General features: G+C 46.5%; 1 protein-coding gene across 1 annotated transcript in view; it reads left to right on the plus strand.

The window, feature by feature from the left end:
• The window catches only part of si:dkey-22o22.2 (neural-cadherin), a 354,455-nt gene that overhangs the window by 208,225 nt on the left and 127,636 nt on the right, over positions 1 to 18,594 (plus strand). Inside the window, 1 exon segment of the mRNA XM_055633687.1 lies at positions 17,194 to 17,385. Within this exon segment, the coding sequence (XP_055489662.1) occupies positions 17,194 to 17,385 (192 nt within the window).

Below are 18,594 nucleotides of genomic sequence, written 5' to 3' on the forward strand. Positions count from 1 at the left end.
GTTTTTATGTTTATTATAAAGATACAGCAAGCAAACAGGCCCTTCAGCCCACCGAGTCCATGCCGACCATCGATCACCCATTCACACTAGTTCTATGTTATCCCACTTACCCATCCACTCCCGACCGCGAAAGGGGCAATTGACAGAGGGCAAATTAACCTGCAAACCTGCACCAGCAGACCACACCTGGAGTATTGTGTGCAGTTTTGGCCCCCTAATTTGAGGAAAAACATTCTTGCTATTGACGGAGTGCAGCGTAGGTTTACAAGGTTAATTCCCGGGATGGCGGGACTGTCATATGCTGAGAGAATGGAGCGGCTGGGCTTGTACACTCTGTAGTTTAGAAGGATGAGAGAGGATCTCATTGAAACATATAAGATTGTTAAGGGCTTGGACACGCTAGAGGCAGGAAACATGTTCCAGATGTTGGGGGAGTCCAGAACCATGGGCCACAGTTTAAGAATAAGGGGTGAGCCATTTAGAACGGAGACGAGGAAACACTTTTTCTCACAGAGAGTGGTGAGTGTGGAACTCTCTGCCTCAGAGGGCGGTGGAGGCTGGTTCTCTGGATGCTTTCAAGAGAGAGCTAGATAGGGCTCTTAATAATAGCGGAGTCAGGGGATATGGGGCAGGAACGGGGTACTGATTCTGGATGATCAGCCATGATCACATTGAATGGTGCTGGCTCGAAGGGCCGAATGGCCTACTCCTGCACCTATTGCCTATTGCCTGTTGTCTTTAGAATGTGGGAGTAAACCAGAGCACCCGGAGGAAACCCACGCGGTCACAGGGAGAACGAGCAAACTCCACGCAGCCAGCACCTGAGGTCAGGATCGCACTAGGGTCTCTGGCGCTGTGAGGCAGCAGCTCTACCAGCTGTGAAATCCATTTTTTAAATCAATTATTGTTTGAGTAACGCATGGAGAATTGATCCTTAAATCCATTTTACTGCAATCGTCTGCCTTTGGCTACGGAACAAATAAGGTTATATTTTTGTAGCTTATGATACCATTTTCTTCCCAATTTGGGAATTTCCTTACCGTGGAGTTAATCTGCTGGTGAAAGAAGGATAATATGGATAGGTTTAGGAAGGAACTGCAGATGCTGATTTGAACCAAAGATAGACACAAAAAGCTGGAGTAACTCAGTGGGTTAGACGGCATCTCTGGATAAAAGGAATAGGTGGCGTTTCAGGTCGAGACCCCTCTTCAGACTGAGAGTCAGGGGGAAAGAAAATGAGAGCTAGAGACAGAGATGTAGAAAAAAATGAATGAAAGATATGCAATACAGTAATGATGATAAAGGAAACAGGCCATTGTTAGAAGTGGGCGAGGTGAAAACGCGTGGATAAATGTGAGGTTATCCACTCTTGGTGGCAAGAACAAGAAGGCAGATTATTATCTGAATGATGTCAGATTAAGAAAAGGGGAGGTGCAACGAGACCTAGGTGTCCTTGTACATCAGTCACTGAAAGTAAGCATGCAGTTACAGCAGGCAGTGACATGGCCTTCATAACGAGTGGATTTGAGTACAGGAGCAAAGAGGTCCTTCTGCAGTTGTACAGGGCCCTGGTGAGACCACATCTGGAGTATTGTGTGCAGTTTTGGTCTCCTAATTTGAAGAAGGACATTCTTGCTGTTGAGGGAGTGCAGCGTAGGCTCACAAGGTTAATTCCCGGGATGGCGGGACTGACATATGCTGAGAGAATGGGTCGACTGGGCTTGTATTCGCTGGAAGGTACACAAAATTGCTGAAGAAACTCAGCGGGTGCAGCAGCATCTATGGAGCGAAGGAAATAGGCGACGTTTCGGGCCGAAACCCTTCTTCAGGCGTATTCGCTGGAGTTTTGAAGGATGAGAGGGTATCTTATAGAAACAGTGAATGGCTGTGCAGGCTCGAAGGGCCAAATGGCCTATTCCTGCATCTATTGTCTATTGTCTATTGTCAAATAAGATTATTAAGGGTTTGAACATGCTAGATGCAGGAAACATGTTCCCGATGTTGGGGGAGTCCAGAACCAGGGGTCACAGTTTAAGAATAAGGGGTAAGGCCATTTAGAACTGATAAAGGAAACAGGCCATTGTTAGCTGTGGGCTCGGTGAATACGAGTTAGACAATGAGACTCAACAAGATGACATTGAAACTAGTACAACGAGTTGGGTTGGGGAGGGACAGAGAGAGGGAGAGGATGCAAGGATTACTTGAAGTTAGATGTGTGGTGATTATGGGATCAACAGGATTACCTTCACCAAGACTCCGATGGTTGAAGAAGGCAATTAGGAATGACAATAGACAATAAACAATAGACAATAGGTGCATGAGTAGGCCATTCAACCCTTCGAGCCAGCACCGCCATTCATTGCGATCATGGCTGATTATCCACAATCAGTACCCCGTTCCTGCCTTCTCCCCATATCCCCTGTCTCCGCTACCTTTACGAGCTCTTTCTAACTCTAATGAACAGTAGACGTTGGTCTTACCAACAAAGTCCAGATCCCCAAAACTAAATGAGCAAAACATCGCCAATATTCCAGGCAGTATCAATTATTTGTTTATACATTATCGACTGAGCATTGGCGGGTAAATGCCATTCATTTTGTTTGATTCCCACAATATTTCTTTGTGGGAAGAGTTTTTTTTTAAAGTTGGTTACGTTCAGTTGATACATTCACCACAAGACACAAAGTAACTCAGCGGCTCAGGCAGTATCTGTGGAGAAATGGTCTGAAGAAGGGTCCCGACCCGAAACGTCACCTATTCCTTTCCCCCAGAGATGCTCCAAAGACATACAGGTTTGTAGGTTAATTGGTTTGTCCCTAGCATGTAGGATAGTGCTAGTGTGTGGGGATCGCTGGTCGGCATGGACTCAGTGGTCCGAAGGGCCTGTTTCCATGCTGTATCTTTAAACTGAACCAAACTGGTTTTTCACCAATGTCCTTTAGGATGCAGAAGAAATGCGTGCATCTGTATATTCATTGGCATGCAGACTACAGTGACACTATAGAAACATAGAAACATCGAAAATAAGTGCAAGAGTAGGCCATTCGGCCATTCGAGCCAGCAACGCCATTCAATATGATCATGGCTAATCATCCAAAATCAGGACCCCGTTCCTGCTTTCTCACCATATCCCTTGATTCCGTTAGCCCTAAGAGCTATATTTAACTCTCTCTCGAAAACACCCAGTAAATTGGCCTCCACTGCCTTCTGTGGCAGAGAGTCTCACAGATTCACAACTCTCTGGGTGAAAAAGTTTTTCCTCATCTCAGTCCTAAATGGCCTTACCCCTTATTCTTAAACTGTGACCCCCCCTGGTTCTGGACTCCCCCCAACATGGGGAACATTTTTTACCTGCATTCAACCTTTATTGTATAAGAATTGTATATGTTTCTATAAGATTCCCTCTCATCCTTCTAAATTCCAGTGAATACAAGCCCAGTCGACCCATGCACAGTAGTCCTGGTATGTTTTATCCATGGCAGAGTTAATTAAGAATGAGCGTTTGATGAAAGTGTCAGGAGTGAATTGTCACTGTGAGGGCTTTAACTAGTTGTTTGTTTAGCTGTGCAAATTTGAAATTCCCAGTCTGCTGTCCAAATGATGTGCGTGATTATCTAGGCGGACTTTACATGAATGGCACCATGTCGCTGTTTATTCTGCAGAGATACGCAAATGAAACACGAGTATGTTTGCCGAACGACAAACTATTTGTGTTTAATCTCAAGGGGCTGCCGTCAGTCAATACTTCTCTCCCTTCCATCCTCTCCAGCTCGCCCTTTCCCCCACCTGCGCCTCGTGGGCTGAAGAGGGTCTCGGCCCCAAACTTCACCTACCTCTGCACGGTGGCGCAGCGGTAGAGTTGCTGCCTCACAGCGCCGGAGACCCGGGTTCGCTCCTGACCACGGGTGCTGTCTGTACGGAGTTTGTACGTTCTTGCCGTGACCCGCGTGGGTTTTTACCGAGATCTTCGGTTTCCCCCCACAGTCCAAAGACGTACAAGTTTGTAGGTTAATTGGCTTGGGTAAACTTGTAAATTGTCCCCAGTGTGTGTAGGATAGCGTTAGTGTGCGGGGATCGCTGATCGGCGCGGACCATGTGGGTCGAAGGGCCTGTTTCCGCGCTGTATCTCTAAAACTAAACTAAACTCCAGAGTTGCTGCCTGACCAACTGAGTTACTCCAGCACTTTATGTCTATCTTCTGTGATCAGCGATCCCCGCACATTAACAGAATCCTCCAAACACTAGGGATAATTTACAAGTTTACCAAAGCCAATTAACCTACAAGCCGATACGTCTGTGCAGTGTGGTCTGCAGAAGAGCCTCGATCCTTCTTGATGATTTCAAGAGAGAGATAGATTTAGCTCTTCGGGCTAACGGAATCAAGGGATATGGGGAGAAAGCAGGAACGGGGTACTGATTTTAGTTGATCAGCCATGATCATATTGAATGGCGGTGCTGGCTCGAAGGGCCGAATGGCCTACTCCTGCACCTATTGTCTATGTTTCTATGCTTGAGCCGAAATGTCACCTATTCTGTTCCTCCAGAGATGCTGTTCAACCCACCTAGTTGCTCTGGCACTTTGTGTCTATCTTGGGCGTAAATAGTGCCGCAGCGGGAGTGTTGCTGCCTTACAGTGCTTGCAGCGCCAGAGACCCAGGTCCCATCCCAACTACGGGAGCTTGTCTGTATGGAGTTTGTACGTTCTCCCCGTGACCCGCGTGGGTTTTCTCCGAGATCTTCGGTTTCCTCCCACACTCCAAAGGCCGTACAGGTTTGTAGGTTCATTGATTTGGTGTACGTGTACAATTGTCCCCGGTGCATGTAGGACGGTGTTAATGTGTGCGGGGATCGCTGGTCTACGCGGACTCGATGGGCCGAAGGACCTGTTTCCGTGCTGTGCCCCCAAACTAGACCAAACTAAAAAAGAAGAGCTCGGCCTGTTTTTTTAAACTCTGATCATTATATCCGTGGCACACTTCCATGACTGGTGTCGCTGAGCCACTGATCACTCCTCTAAATGAAAAGGATCGGTGCTGCCAATTTGACAGCAACATACCCAGAGGAGATACCCATTGACGGCTGGGAGCTCTGAACTGCAGACAAGGACAATGGAAGAAAGGGGCCATGTTAATTAGCAGTGAATCCCACCAAGCAGATGGGCCTCCGTGGTTACGGAGAGCTGGCAAGGGGGTATTTTGTCTCGACAGCCATCTCCCACTGTGTGCTTTTCTTTGCCTCAAATATTAGCGCTATCAAGACTCCATTGATTTCTAAAGCCCCGTGCTGCTGAAAGGAATTTCGACTCCATTCTTTTTGCTCCATGCTCGGTCCATCACAGAGACCCATCAACTAGAGCAGTTTACGTCATGAAATGCCAAAGCGGACTCAAACTGGGAATTAATGTCCCATAGTTACCACTTAAAAAAAATCCTCTTCACCGGCAGCTGATGGGTCTACCAGCTGTTCGTGTCGGAGCCGCGGATGTCAAAGCCTTTTTTAATTTATCACTTTAAAAGCTCCTATCCCAAATGAGATCTGAGGCTTGAAGTTCAAAAGATCACAGGACTTACAATTTTTTTTGTCACCCGGGTTGAATCCCAGGGGCGTCGTATATTGCTGCTTGTATTGTGAGTCTGAGAGACATCTCTTGGTTTAGTTTAGGGATACAGCGAGGAAACTGGTCCTTTGGCCCTCTCTAGTCCACACAGACCAGCGACCACCCATTCTATCCCACGCACAAATAACACACAGAATAATGAATAGACCGGATAGAAAGGATGTTTCCACTGGTGGGAGAGTCTCGGACCAGAGGTCACAGAGGTCACAGCCTCAGAATTAAAGGGCGCTTTTTTAGAAAGGAGGTGAGGAGGAACTTCTTCAGTCAGAGGGTAGTTAATCTGTGGAACTCATTGCCACAGAGGGCTGTGGAGGCCAAGTCAGTGGGTATTTTTAAGGCAGAGATGGACAAATTCTTGATTAGAATGGGTGTCAGGGGTTATGGGGAGAAGGCAGGAAAATGGGATTAGGAGGCAGAGATCAGCCATGATTGAATGGCGGAGTAGACTCGATGGGCCGAATGGCCTAATTCTACTCGTATAACGTGAACTTGTGAACACGAGGGACAATTTCCAGAAGCCAATTAACCTACAAACCTGCACGTCTTTGGTATAGTATAGTTCGGGTAGTAAACTTCCTCACTCCCAAATAAGGGACAAAAGGTCAAAATACGGGACAAATTCCCGACAGCAATTCATTGACCGACTCGGCCGTGGCTGGGTGAATCATGAGTTGGCCCGGGTGCTGGACTGCACACAAAGCCCAGCCGGCGGGCCAGCTGAGGAGTTTTGGCCCGGGCCGCGTGATGTCGCGTGCAAAGTCCAGCACCCCATCCAACTCATGAACCGACGATCGGCCATGAGAAGGAGGGGTGGTGGTGGTGTCGGTGGTGAGTGAAGGTCCGAAGGTCGGACAGCTGGCCGGGCTGCCAACCAACGGGCGAGGCGCTGCTGCTGCACTCCATGGGCTGCAATACGTCGGGACGGGTGAGGCGGGGCCGGACGCGGCGCTCCGACACGACAGTCCCCTCGACCTGAGTAGTAGCAGCCAAATACGGGACAAGGGCGGTCAAATTTTGCACAAAATATGCGATGTCCCGGCTACAGTTGGTGCATAATACAGCATGGAAACAGAGTTGCTGCCTTACAGTGCCAGTGATCCGGATTTGATCCTGACTACGGGTGCTGTCTGTCTGGAGCTAGTACATTCTCCCTGTGACCTGCGTGGGTTTTCGCCGGGTGCTCCGGTTACCTCCCACACCGCAAAGACGTACGGGTCTGTAGAGAAATTGACTTCTATAGGATAGAACTAGTGTACGGGTGATCGCTGGTGGGCCAGAGAGTCTGTTTCCACGCTGTATCTCTAATCTAAATCTGTTCATAAATCCTGCGTCAGGTTGGACGTGCTGCAATCTTCAGAAACGTTGACTCTCCTTCTGACTCTGAATAATTTGCTACCCAGTCTGCTGAGTATTTCCAGCATTTATATTGTCACATGTAATGAGGTACAGTGAATATATAAGCAAGGAACGGACGATGCTGGTTTACAAAAAAAGGACACAAAATGCTGGAGTAACTCAGCGAGCCAGGCAGCAGCTCTGGAGAACATGGATAGGTGGCGTTTTGGGTCGGGACCCTTCTTCTGATCCGGTTCGAAGAAGGGTCCCGAACTGAAATGTCGGCGATACTTGTTCTCCAGAGACGCTGCCTGACCTGCTGAGTTACTGCACTGCTTTGTGTCCTTCTTTTGAGATCCAGTGAAAAGCTTTAGATTGCAAGCCATCCAAACAGGTCAGATAGATCACACATAGATACAATCAAGTTAAACTGAAGTACAATAGGTGGAGCAAAGGGGAAGATGCAGAGGGCAGGATATTGTAGTGCAGTATATCCCATTCTAAACATTGAGACCAATGGCGCTGCCCATGCATTCAGATGTTAGAGATACAGTGTGGAAACAGGCCCTTCGGCCCACCAAGTCCATGCCGACCAGCGATCACCCCATCAACAGCACTATCCTACACACTAGGGACAATTTATAGAAGCCAATTAACTTATAAACACGTACTTCTATAGAGTGTGGGAGGAAACCGGAGCACCCGGAGAAAACCCACGTGGTCACATGGAGAATGTATAGCCTCCCTACAGATAGCACCGTAGTCAGGATCAAACCCAGGTCTCTGGCGCTGTAAGGCAGCAACTCTACCGCTGTGCCAGCGCATGGTAGGTACAACATTTGGTACGAAGATATAACATTGAGGTCCAATTTAAAAATAGTTCCAAGGTCTACAATGAGGTAGATGCGAGATCAGGACAACAATCTAGCAGATGGGGGGATTGTTCAGTTGCCTGAAAACAGTTGGGAAGAATCTGTCCCTGAATCTGGAGGTGTGCGTTTTCAAACACCTGTATTGAGTATTCAGTACTCTGGTAAGGAATTTTTAAATCTGTGTTTATTTAATGTTTCATTTAATTTAAATGTTAATTAATTTTAATTAATTTTAATGTAATCTTAATTAATTTTATTTTTTTCAGTAATTTTCGTTCAATAATTTAAAGCAATTATAACTGTTTTTAAATGCCTTCGCTTTGACAGAAGATGAAGCTTTGGCCTAGTTTTGCCAGATGTCAGATGCTGTCTGGATATTTTTGGCAGTGAGGCCCCACTGGTTTTCCTCCTGAGGCCTAGTCACTACCGAAGCCTCACTCATTGACTTTCTCCCAGATTATCAACACAATCACTGCTCCTCATTCACATCATATCAATATATGATGAGCGTTTGACAGCTCTGGGCCTCTACTCGCTGGAGTTTGGAAGGATGAGAGGGAGATCTTTGTTGAAACTTACAGAATAGTGAAAGGCCTGGATAGAGTGGATGTAGAGAGGATGTTTCCACTAGTGGGAGAGTCTAGGTCTGGAGGTCACAGCCTCAGAATTAATGGACGTTCTTACAGGAAGGAGATGAGGAGAAATGTCTTTAATCAGAGGGTGGTGAATCAGTGGAATTCTTTGCCACAGATGGCTCTGGAGGCCGAGTCAATGGTATTTTTAAGGCAGAGACAGATAGATTCTAATGACTTCATGACACCAGTTAAATATTATCAGGAAGGGATCTGGTTTGATTAGCCGGGTCTTTAGGTCATAAGTTCTAGGATCAGAATTAAGCCGTTTGGCCCATCAAACCTACTCCGCCATTCATTCATGTGTAAGAAGGAACAGCAGATGCTGGTTTAAACCAAGGATTGACACAAAAAGCTGTAGTAACTCAGCGGAACAGACAGCATCTCTGGAGAGAAGGAAAGGGTGATGTTTCGGGTCTGAAGAAGGGTCTCGACCATTCTTTCTCTCCAGAGATCCCGAAGGGCCTTGACCCGAAACGTCACATTCCTTCTCTCCAGAGATGCTGTCTATCCCGCTGAGTGACTTCAGCTGTTTGTGTCTATATCCGCCATTCAATCATGGCTGATCTATCTTTCCCTCCCAACCCCATTCTTCTGCCTTCTCCCCATAACCCCTGACACCCGTAGTATTCAAGAATGTATCAATGTCTGCCTTAAGAATATCCATTGGCCTCCACAGCCTTCCGTGGCAAAGAATTCCACAGATTCACCACCCTCTGACTTAAGAAGTTCCTCCTCATCTCCTTCCGAAAGGAACATCCTTTAATTCTGAGGCTGTGACCTCTAATCCTAGACTCTCTCCCACTGGTGGAAACATCCTCTCATACGTTAACCCACTCATTCCTGGGATCATTCTTGTAAACCTCCTCTGGACCCTCTCCAATGCCAGCACACCCTTCCTCAGATAGGTTGCCCAAAACTGCTTACAATACTCCAAATCTGGTCTGTCCAGTACCTTATAAGGCTTACATCCCTGTTTTGAGTTTGAGTTTAGTTTAGTTAATTGTCACATTGGTACTTTGAAAAGCTTTTGTTGCCTGCTAACCAGCCAGCGGAAAGACAATACGTGATTACCATCGAGCCATCCACAGTGTGCAGGGACATGTTGGGAATAATGGGAATATTTTTTGGTGCAAGATAAATTCAGTAAATTCCGATCAAATATAGTCCGAGGAATTAACTTTTTGGAATCATGTGATGCAGCGGTACCGTAAAGATTGCTGATTTCCGTTCATGACGTGGATAGATCTACATCTCCGAATACAGATTTGAAAAATTCTCTTTTAAGGGGCCTTCTCTTCTATTTCTACTTTCCACTTTTTTTATTTTTTATTTCTTTTATATACACACTTCACGTTTTTCTACTCTCTACCATCTATTTTTCCACTTTTTCCTCTTTCTATTGTTTTCTTTTTCTTGTCCTGCTTACTTCCTTTCCATAACATAAAACTAGAGGTTGTACATAGAATGGATTACGATATATATATATATATACAAATATATATATACACACACACACACATATATACATATATATATATGCACATTCACACACACATATATATATATACACACACACATTTATACATACATATATACACACATATATATATATACACATACACATATATATATATATATATACACATACACATATATATATATATATACATACACATATATATACATATATATGTGTGTGTGTATATATATACATACATATATGTGTGTATATATATATATATGTGTGTGTGTGTATATGTGTATATATATGTGTGTATATATATATGTGCGTGTATATATATATATATATATATTATATATGTATGTGTATATATATATATGTGTGTGTTATATATATATATGTGTGTGTATATATATATATATGTATATGTGTATGTGTATATATATGTAAGTATAGCGTTGGTTGTCGCTGGGTGCTGACTGGTGAGTACCATGGGCGACTACCTACGTCAACCCACGTCAATCGGCGACCGGTACCGGCGACTAAATTGTCTTCAGTTGTCGCCGACAGGGTCGTAGTTTGTCGTGGGCGGACGTAGGTTGACTTCGGTTGTCGTAGGTTGTCGCCTGTGGACGTCATAGGTGGAGGACCTAATGGGTCGCCGGTTGTCGGTAGCTTGCCGTAGCTTGACGTCGACTAGGTGGTAGTTTGTTGTAGACATTGTCGTGGGGGGGGGGGGGGGGGGGGGGGGTTTCAGTCGCCGTTTTTTTTGGCGACCTCCTACGACTATGACAGTCGCCCAAAAAAATCGCCTAAGTGGACAGGCCTTTAAGTCAGTAAGTGCCAGTAGTGCATAATTAATGTTTTATTTAAGGGTTTTATTCCAGAGGGCGGCACGGTGGCGCAGCGGTAGAGTTGCTGCCTTCCAGTGCCAGAGACACACGGATTCAATCCTGACTACGGGTGCTGTTTGTATGGAGTTTGTACCTTCTCCCAATGACCACATAGGTTTTCTCCGGGTGCTCCAGTTTCCTCCCACACTCCAAAGACGTACAGGTCTGAAAGTTAATTGGCTTGGTATAATTGAAAAATTGTCCCTGGCGCATGAAGGATTGCGTTAATGTGCAGGGATCGCTGGTCGGCACGGACTCCGTGGGCCGAAGGGCCTTTTTCCGCGCGGTATCTCCAAACCAAACCAAACTCAACTAAACTATGCATTGTCGGAAGGAACTGCAGATGCTGGTTTAAACTGAAGATAGACACAAAATGCTGGAGTAACTCAGCGGGTCAGGTAGCATCTCTGGAGAGAACGAATGGGTGACATTTCGAGTCGAGACCCTTCTTCAGATTCAGACCGGTTATGGATAAGGGAAACGAGAGATATAGACGAGGTTGTGGAGAGACAAAGAACAGTGAATGAAAGTTATGCAAAAAAGTAACAATGATAAAGGAAAGAGCCAATGTTGACTGTCTGAAGAAGGGTCTTGTCTCAAAACGTCACCCATCCCTTCGCTCCATAGATACCTCCTGCCCCGCTGAGTTACTCCACCTTTTTGTGTCTATCTTCGGTTTAAACTAGCATCTATTAAGGGAGTGCAGCGTAGGTTTACAAGGTTAATTCCCGGGATGGCGGGACTGTCACAGCTGAGAGAATGGAGCGGCTGGGCTTGTATTGGATCTTATTGAAACATATAAGATTATTAAGGGTTTGGACACTCTATATGCAGGAAACATGTTGCCGGGGGAGTCCAGAACCAGGGGCCACAGTTTAAGAGTAAGGGGTAAGCCGTTTAGAATGGAGACGAGGAAACACTTTTTCTCACAGAGAGTTGTGAGTCTGTGGAATTCTCTGCCTCAGAGGGTGGTGGAGACCGGTGGGCGGTGCGGCTCTGGCCAGCAGCGGCCTCTGCAGTCTGTCCGCGTTTTATTATTTTTCTGTCTGTGTTTTAATGTAGTTTTTGTTATTTTCTGTTGGGGTGTGTGTGTGGGGGGGTGGGGGTGGGGTGGGAGGAGGGGGGGGGAAACTTTTTTAAATCTCTCCCTGCACTGGAGACCCGACCTTTTTTCGTCGGGTTTCCGTTGTCGTTGGGGCCGCAACGAGGAGCGGCCTCCAACAGGAAGAAGCCGGGGACTCTGGTGCCGACTCACCATCGCCGTCGCGGAGCTGGCCGAGTCCGGAGCGGGTGGAGCGGTGGAGGAGCGCTGCCGCTGCTGCTGCTGCTGCTGCTGCTGCTGCTGATGCGGAGGCTGCTGCTGCCGATGCCGCTGCTGCTGCTGATGCGGAGGCTCCAACGACAGGTCTGTGGACGGCGGCACCGGGAGCCCGCGGATCCCTGGAGGGAGACCGCTTTTCGGGGCTCCTGCAATGGCGAATTCTCCCGCCCGTGTTGCGGGGTTGAAGAGCTCCTGGAGCGGGGACTACATCACTGCCCCGCGCGGCTGGAATGGCCGCGGGACTTTGCGAGCGCACACCGGGGGCTCCAACACCAAGACCCGGTGTGCGACCTCGCACCACCCGGCGTGGCTTCAATGGCCGCGGGACAATCGCCATCGCCAGCCGGGGGCTTTGACTTTGACTCTGACATCGGGGGGGGGGAGTGCATTGGAGAGATAAGTTTTTTTTGGCCTTCCATCACAGCTATGTGATGGATGTTTATGTAAAATGTAATTATGTTGTGTCTGGGGTCTATTTGTGTGTAATGTATGGCTGCAGAAACGGCATTTCGTTTGGACCTCCAGGGGTCCAAATGACAATTAAATTGACTCTTGACTCTTGACTCTTGATAATTGTGAAGTGGAAGGAAAATGATACATGGTTTTCAAATTTTTTTACAAATAAAACACTGAAAAGTGTGGCGTGCAAAAGTATTCAGCCCCCCCGAGTCAATACTTTGTAGAACCACCTTTCGCTGCAATTACAGCTGCAAGTCTTTTGGGGTATGTCTCCACCAGCTTTGCACATCTAGAGACTGAAATATGTGCCCATTCTTCTTTGCAAAATAGCTCAAGCTCAGTCAGATTGGATGGAGAGCGTCTGTGAACAGCAATTTTCAAGTCTTGCCTGAGATTCTCAATTGGATTTAGGTCTGGACTTTGACTGGGCCATTCTAACACATGAATATGCTTTGATCTAAACCATTCCATTGTAGCTCTGACTGTATGTTTAGGATCGTTCTCCTGCTGGAAGGTGAACCTCCGTCCCAGTCTCAAGTCTTTTGCAGACTCTAACAGGTTTTCTTCCAAAATTGCCCTGTATTTGGCTCCAATCTGTCTTCCCATCAATTCTGACCAGCTTCGCTGTCCCTGCTGAAGAAAAGCATCCCCACAGCATGATGCTGCCACCACCATGTTTCACAGTGGGGATGGTGTGTTCAGGGTGATGTGCAGTGTTAGTTTTCCACCACACATAGCGTTTTGCATTTAGGCCAAAAACTTCAATTTTGGTCTCATCTGACCAGAGCACCTTCCTCCACATGTTTGCTGTGTCCCCCACATGGCTTGTGGCAAACTGCAAACGGGACATCTTGTGGCTTTTTTTCAACAATGGCTTTCTTCTTGCCACTCTTCCATAAAGGCCCGATTTGTGGAGTGCACAACTAATAGTTGTCCTGTGGACAGATTCTCCCACCTGAGCTGTGGATCTCTGCAGCTCCTCCAGAGTTACCATGGGCCTCTTGGCTGCTTCTCTCATCAATGCTCTCCTTGCCCGGCCTGTCAGTTTAGGTGGACGGCCATGTCTTGGTAGGTTTGCAGTTGTGCCATACTCTTTCCATTTTCGGATGATGGATTGAACAGTGCTCCGTGAGATGTTCAAAGCTTGGGATTTTTTTTTATAACCTAACCCTGCTTTAAACTTCTCCACAACCTTATCCCTGACCTGTCTGAAGTGTTCCTTGGGCTTCATGATGCTGTTTGTTCACTAATGTTCTCTAACAATCCTCTGAGGCCTTCACAGAACAGCTGTATTTATACTGAGATTAGATTACACACAAGTGGACTCTATTTACTAATTAGGTGACTTCTGAAGGCAATTGGTTGCACTGGATTTTATTTAGGGGTATCAGAGTAAAGGGGGCTGAATACTTTTGCATGCCACACTTTTCAGTTTTTTATTTGTAAAAAAATTTGAAAACCATGTATCATTTTCCTTCCACTTCACAATTATGCGCCACTTTGTGTTGGTCTATCACATAAAATCCCAATAAAATACATTTACGTTTCTGGTTGTAACGTGACAAAATATGGAAAAGTTCAAGGAGTATGAATACTTTTGCAAGCCACTGTAGCTGATTGTTGCTTGCCAGCGTTGCAGTGCTCCCTCAAACCTGCTTTGAAATGCCAGTTTCGATTAGGCTCGAGTCCCGAATTGGGATTTGACTTGGTGATTGTCTGACTGAGGCTGGCATGTCATCACAGAACCAAACTCACACTTTCATGGACTCAGCCGGGACACAAACAAGCGACACCGTGGCCAAACGAAAAGGAATGAGGAGAGATTAGAGCGGCTTGGGCTTTGCAGTATGAAAAGATGCAATTAAGAAGGACCTTCACATGAATGTGTAAAATATTAAATAGAATAGATGAAATACAGATTATTATCCTTAATTAAGCCAGAAATGCAAAACTGGAGGACACACTTGAAAATAAGCTGGAAGTAAAATTTAAAATAGCAGCTTCCTTGCGTTCACAGAAGGATAAGTATATGAATTAATTTTACAGGCAGCATCAGAGTCATAGAAATCTTGGAGTCGTTCAAGTGGAGGCAGCATGCTTTGTATCCATAGACCGGTACAGCATGGGAACTGCCCCTTCATGCCGAACAAAGCATTTTGGGCCCCGTATCCGAGGGAGGATGTGCTGGCTCTGGAGAGGGTCCAGAGGAGGTTTACAAGAATGGTCCCAGGAATGAGTGACTGGTTAACATATGATGAGCGTTTGTCGGCACTGGGCCTGTACTCGCTGGAGTTTAAAAGAATGATGGGGGAACCTCATTGAGATGTACGGAATAGTGAAAGGCCTGGATAGAGTGGATGTGGAGAGGATATTTCCACTGGTGGGAGAGTCTAGGACTAGAGGTCATTGCCTCAGAATTAAAGGACGTTCCTTTAGGAGGAATTTCTTTAATCAAGAAGGTGGTGAATCTGTAGAATTCTTTGCCACAGAAGGCTGTGGAAGCCAAGTCGGTGGATATTCTTAAGGCAGAGACAGATAGATTCTTGATTAGTACGGGTGTCAGAGGTTATGGGGAGAAGGCAGGAGAATGGGGTTAGGAGGGAGAGATAGATCAGACACGATTGAAGACTTGATGGGCCGAATGGCCTAATTCTACTCCTATTCCTTATGACTTGATGATGCCAGGTTAAACTAATCTCCTCGGCCTGCACAAGAATTGCTGCCTTACAGCGCAAGAGACCCAGGTTCCATCCTGACTTCAATATTTTTACCAAAGCCAACTAACCTCCAAACCTGCACGTCTTTGGAGTGTGTGGGGGAAAACCGGAGCACCCGGAGAAAACCCACGTGGTCACGGGGAGAACGTACAAGCTTTGCACGGACAGCACCCGTAGTCAGGATTGAACCTGGGTCTCTGGCGCTGTAAGGCAGCAGCTCTACCGCTGCGCCACCGTGCCACTGCGTCAGAGGGTGGTGAATCTGTGGAATTCATTGACAGATTGCGGAGGAGGCCAAGTCATTGCGTGTTTTTAAAGGGGAGATTTTCAGGTTCTTGATCAGCGTTTTTCCCAGCTGTTATCAGGCAACTGAACCATTCTACCACAACCAGAAAGCAGTGCTGAACTACTATCTACCTCATTTGGTGACCCTCAGACTATCTTTGATCGGACGTTGCTGGCTTTACCTTGCAATAAACGTTATTCACTTTTCATGTAAGGGTGGCATAGGTAGCGCAGTGGTAGAGTTGCTGACCTTACAGCGCCGGAGGCCCGGGTACGATCCCGACTACGGGTTTGTATACTCTGTACGGAGTTTGTACATTCTCCCCATGGCCGCGTGGGTTTTGTCCAAGATCTTCAGTTTCCTCCCACACTACTGAGATGTACAGGTTTGTAGGTAAATTGGCTTGGTAAATGTAAAAAGTGTCCTTAGTGTGTATAAGAAAGTGTTAATGTGCAGGGATCACTGGTCGGCGCGGACCCGGTGGGCCGAAGGGCCTGTTTCCGCGCTGTATCTCTAAACTACACTAAACTAATGTATTCCTTTATCAGTTGCAGTATTGTAGTTTAGTGTAGTTTAGTTTATTGTCACATGTACCGAGATACAGTGAAAAGCTTTTTTGTAGCGTGCAATTCAGTCATGGAAAGACAATACATGATTACCATCGGTTTCTTCCCAGCTGTTATCAGGCAACTGAACCACCCTACCGCTACCAGAGAGCAGTGCTGAACCACTACCTACCGCTTTGGTGACCCTCTGACTATCTTTGATCGGACTTTGCTGGCTTTAGACAATAGATGATAGACAATAGAGGCACGATTAGGCCATTCGGCCCTTCGAGCCATTCACTGTGATCATGGCTGGTCATCCCCAATCAGTACCCCTTCGGCCTGCCTAGTCCACGCCGACCAACAATTAGCTCTATCCTACAAACTCGGGATAATAGACAATAAACAATAGACAATAGACAATAGGTGCAGGATTAGGCCATTCGGCCCTTCGAGCCAGCACTGCCATTCACTGTGATCATGGCTGATCATCCCCAATCAGTACCCCGTTGTTGCCTTCTCCCCATATCCCCCTGACTCCGCTATCTTTAAGAGCCCTATCTAACTCTCTCTTAAAAGCATCCAGAGAACCTGCCTCCACTGCCCTCTGAGGCAGAGAATTCCCCAGACTCACAACTCTCTGTGTGAAAACGTTTTTCCTCATCTCCATCCTAAATGGCTTACCCCTTACTCTTAAACGGTGGCCCCTGGTTCTGGACTCCCCCAACATCGGGAACATGTTTCGTGTGTGTCCAAACCCTTAATAATCTTATATGTTTCAATAAGATGCCCTCTCATCCTTCCAAATTCCAGTGTACTACCTTGCACTAAACGCTATTCCCTTATCATGGATCTGTACAGTGTAAATGGCTCAATTGTAATCAAGTCTTTCCGCTGACTGGTTAGCACGTGACAAAAAGCGTTTCACTGTACCTCGGTTCAAGTGACAATAAACTGAACTCAAACTGAAACTGAGTGTTAGGATTTAATTGGAAAATAATTGCATAGGATGTAAGAAAAGGTCATGATCTAAATGTGCTGTTTGTTGCAGGTGATGATTGGTACCTTTGCCATCTGACGATAAAGTTGTTGAGGGAATGTTTTCCCGCGTGGACAATGCAGCTGTTCCCGTATTTAACAGTCGTAGCTCCGGATGCTACGAAGGGTACCCCGGTTTTCCAGCTATCCGCCTGGGATGACTCCGATCACTCTGCCGATGGAATGGAATACTTTCTAACGGAAGGTAAGCAAGAAAGTCGGCCAATCGCATTAAAAATATCCGCTGACTTGGCCTGCACAGCCATCTGCTCCGCCATTCAATCATGGCTTATCTATTTCTCCCTCCTAACCCCATTCTCCTGCCTTCTCCCCATAAACCCTGACACCCGTACTAATCACGAATCTATCTAGCTCTGCCTTAAAAATATCCACTAACCTGGCCTCCACAACCCTCTGTGGCAAAGAACTCAACAGATTCACCACCCTCTGACTTAAAGAATTCCTCCTCATCTCCTTCCTAAAGGAACGTCCTTTATTTCTGAGGGGGTGTACTCTAGTCCTAGACTCTCCCACTGGTGGAAACCTCTCCACATCCACTCTATCCAAGCCTTTCACTATTCGGTAAGTTTCAATGAGGTCCCCCCCTCATTCTTCTAAACTCCAGCGAGTAGAGGCCCAGTGCCGTCTAACGCTCATCATACGTTAACCCACACATTCCTGGGATCATTCTCGTAAACCTCCCTCTGGTCCCTCTGCAAGTGGGAATGTTTTGTTGGTATATGTTGATATATATCATGGCGGCACAGTGACACAGCTGATAGAGCTGCTGCCTTACAAAGTTTCAATCCTGACCAGCGTGCTGTCTGCGCGGAGCTTGCACGTTCTCCCTGTGACCACATGTATTTCCTCAGGGTGCTCGGATTTCATCCTATATCCCAAAGGCACGCCGGTTTGTGGATTAATTGTCATAGTCATAGAGTGATACAGCGTGGAAACAGGCGCTTCGGTCCAACCTGCCCACACCGGTCAACATGTCCCACCTGCCTGGTCCAAGTCCATGGCATTCAAGTCAGGCTATCATGATATGTATAAGAAATCCACTTATGACATTTGCAAAGCCACCCAAGAGAAAATTCTGAACCCAGTTAGAGTCCCAGCACGCCACAGGGGCACCAGTCGAATGTGGAAAGGCTTGCATGTCATAATAGGCCTCGGAGTCCTCTGTAAATTGTGTAGGCCTCACCCAGCTTTAGTTTAGAGATACAGGACGGAAACAGGCCCTTCGGCCCACCGGGTCCACGCCGACTAGCGATCCCCGCACATTAACACTATCCTACACACACTAGGGACAATGTTTACATTTTTTTACAATTTTTACATTTACCAAGCCAATTAATCTACAAACCTATGTCTTTGGAGTGTGGGAGGAAACCGAAGATTTTTGGGAGAAAAC

The sequence above is a fragment of the Leucoraja erinacea genome, chromosome 4 (assembly GCF_028641065.1).
Source record: "Leucoraja erinacea ecotype New England chromosome 4, Leri_hhj_1, whole genome shotgun sequence".
Taxonomy (NCBI): domain Eukaryota; kingdom Metazoa; phylum Chordata; class Chondrichthyes; order Rajiformes; family Rajidae; genus Leucoraja; species Leucoraja erinaceus.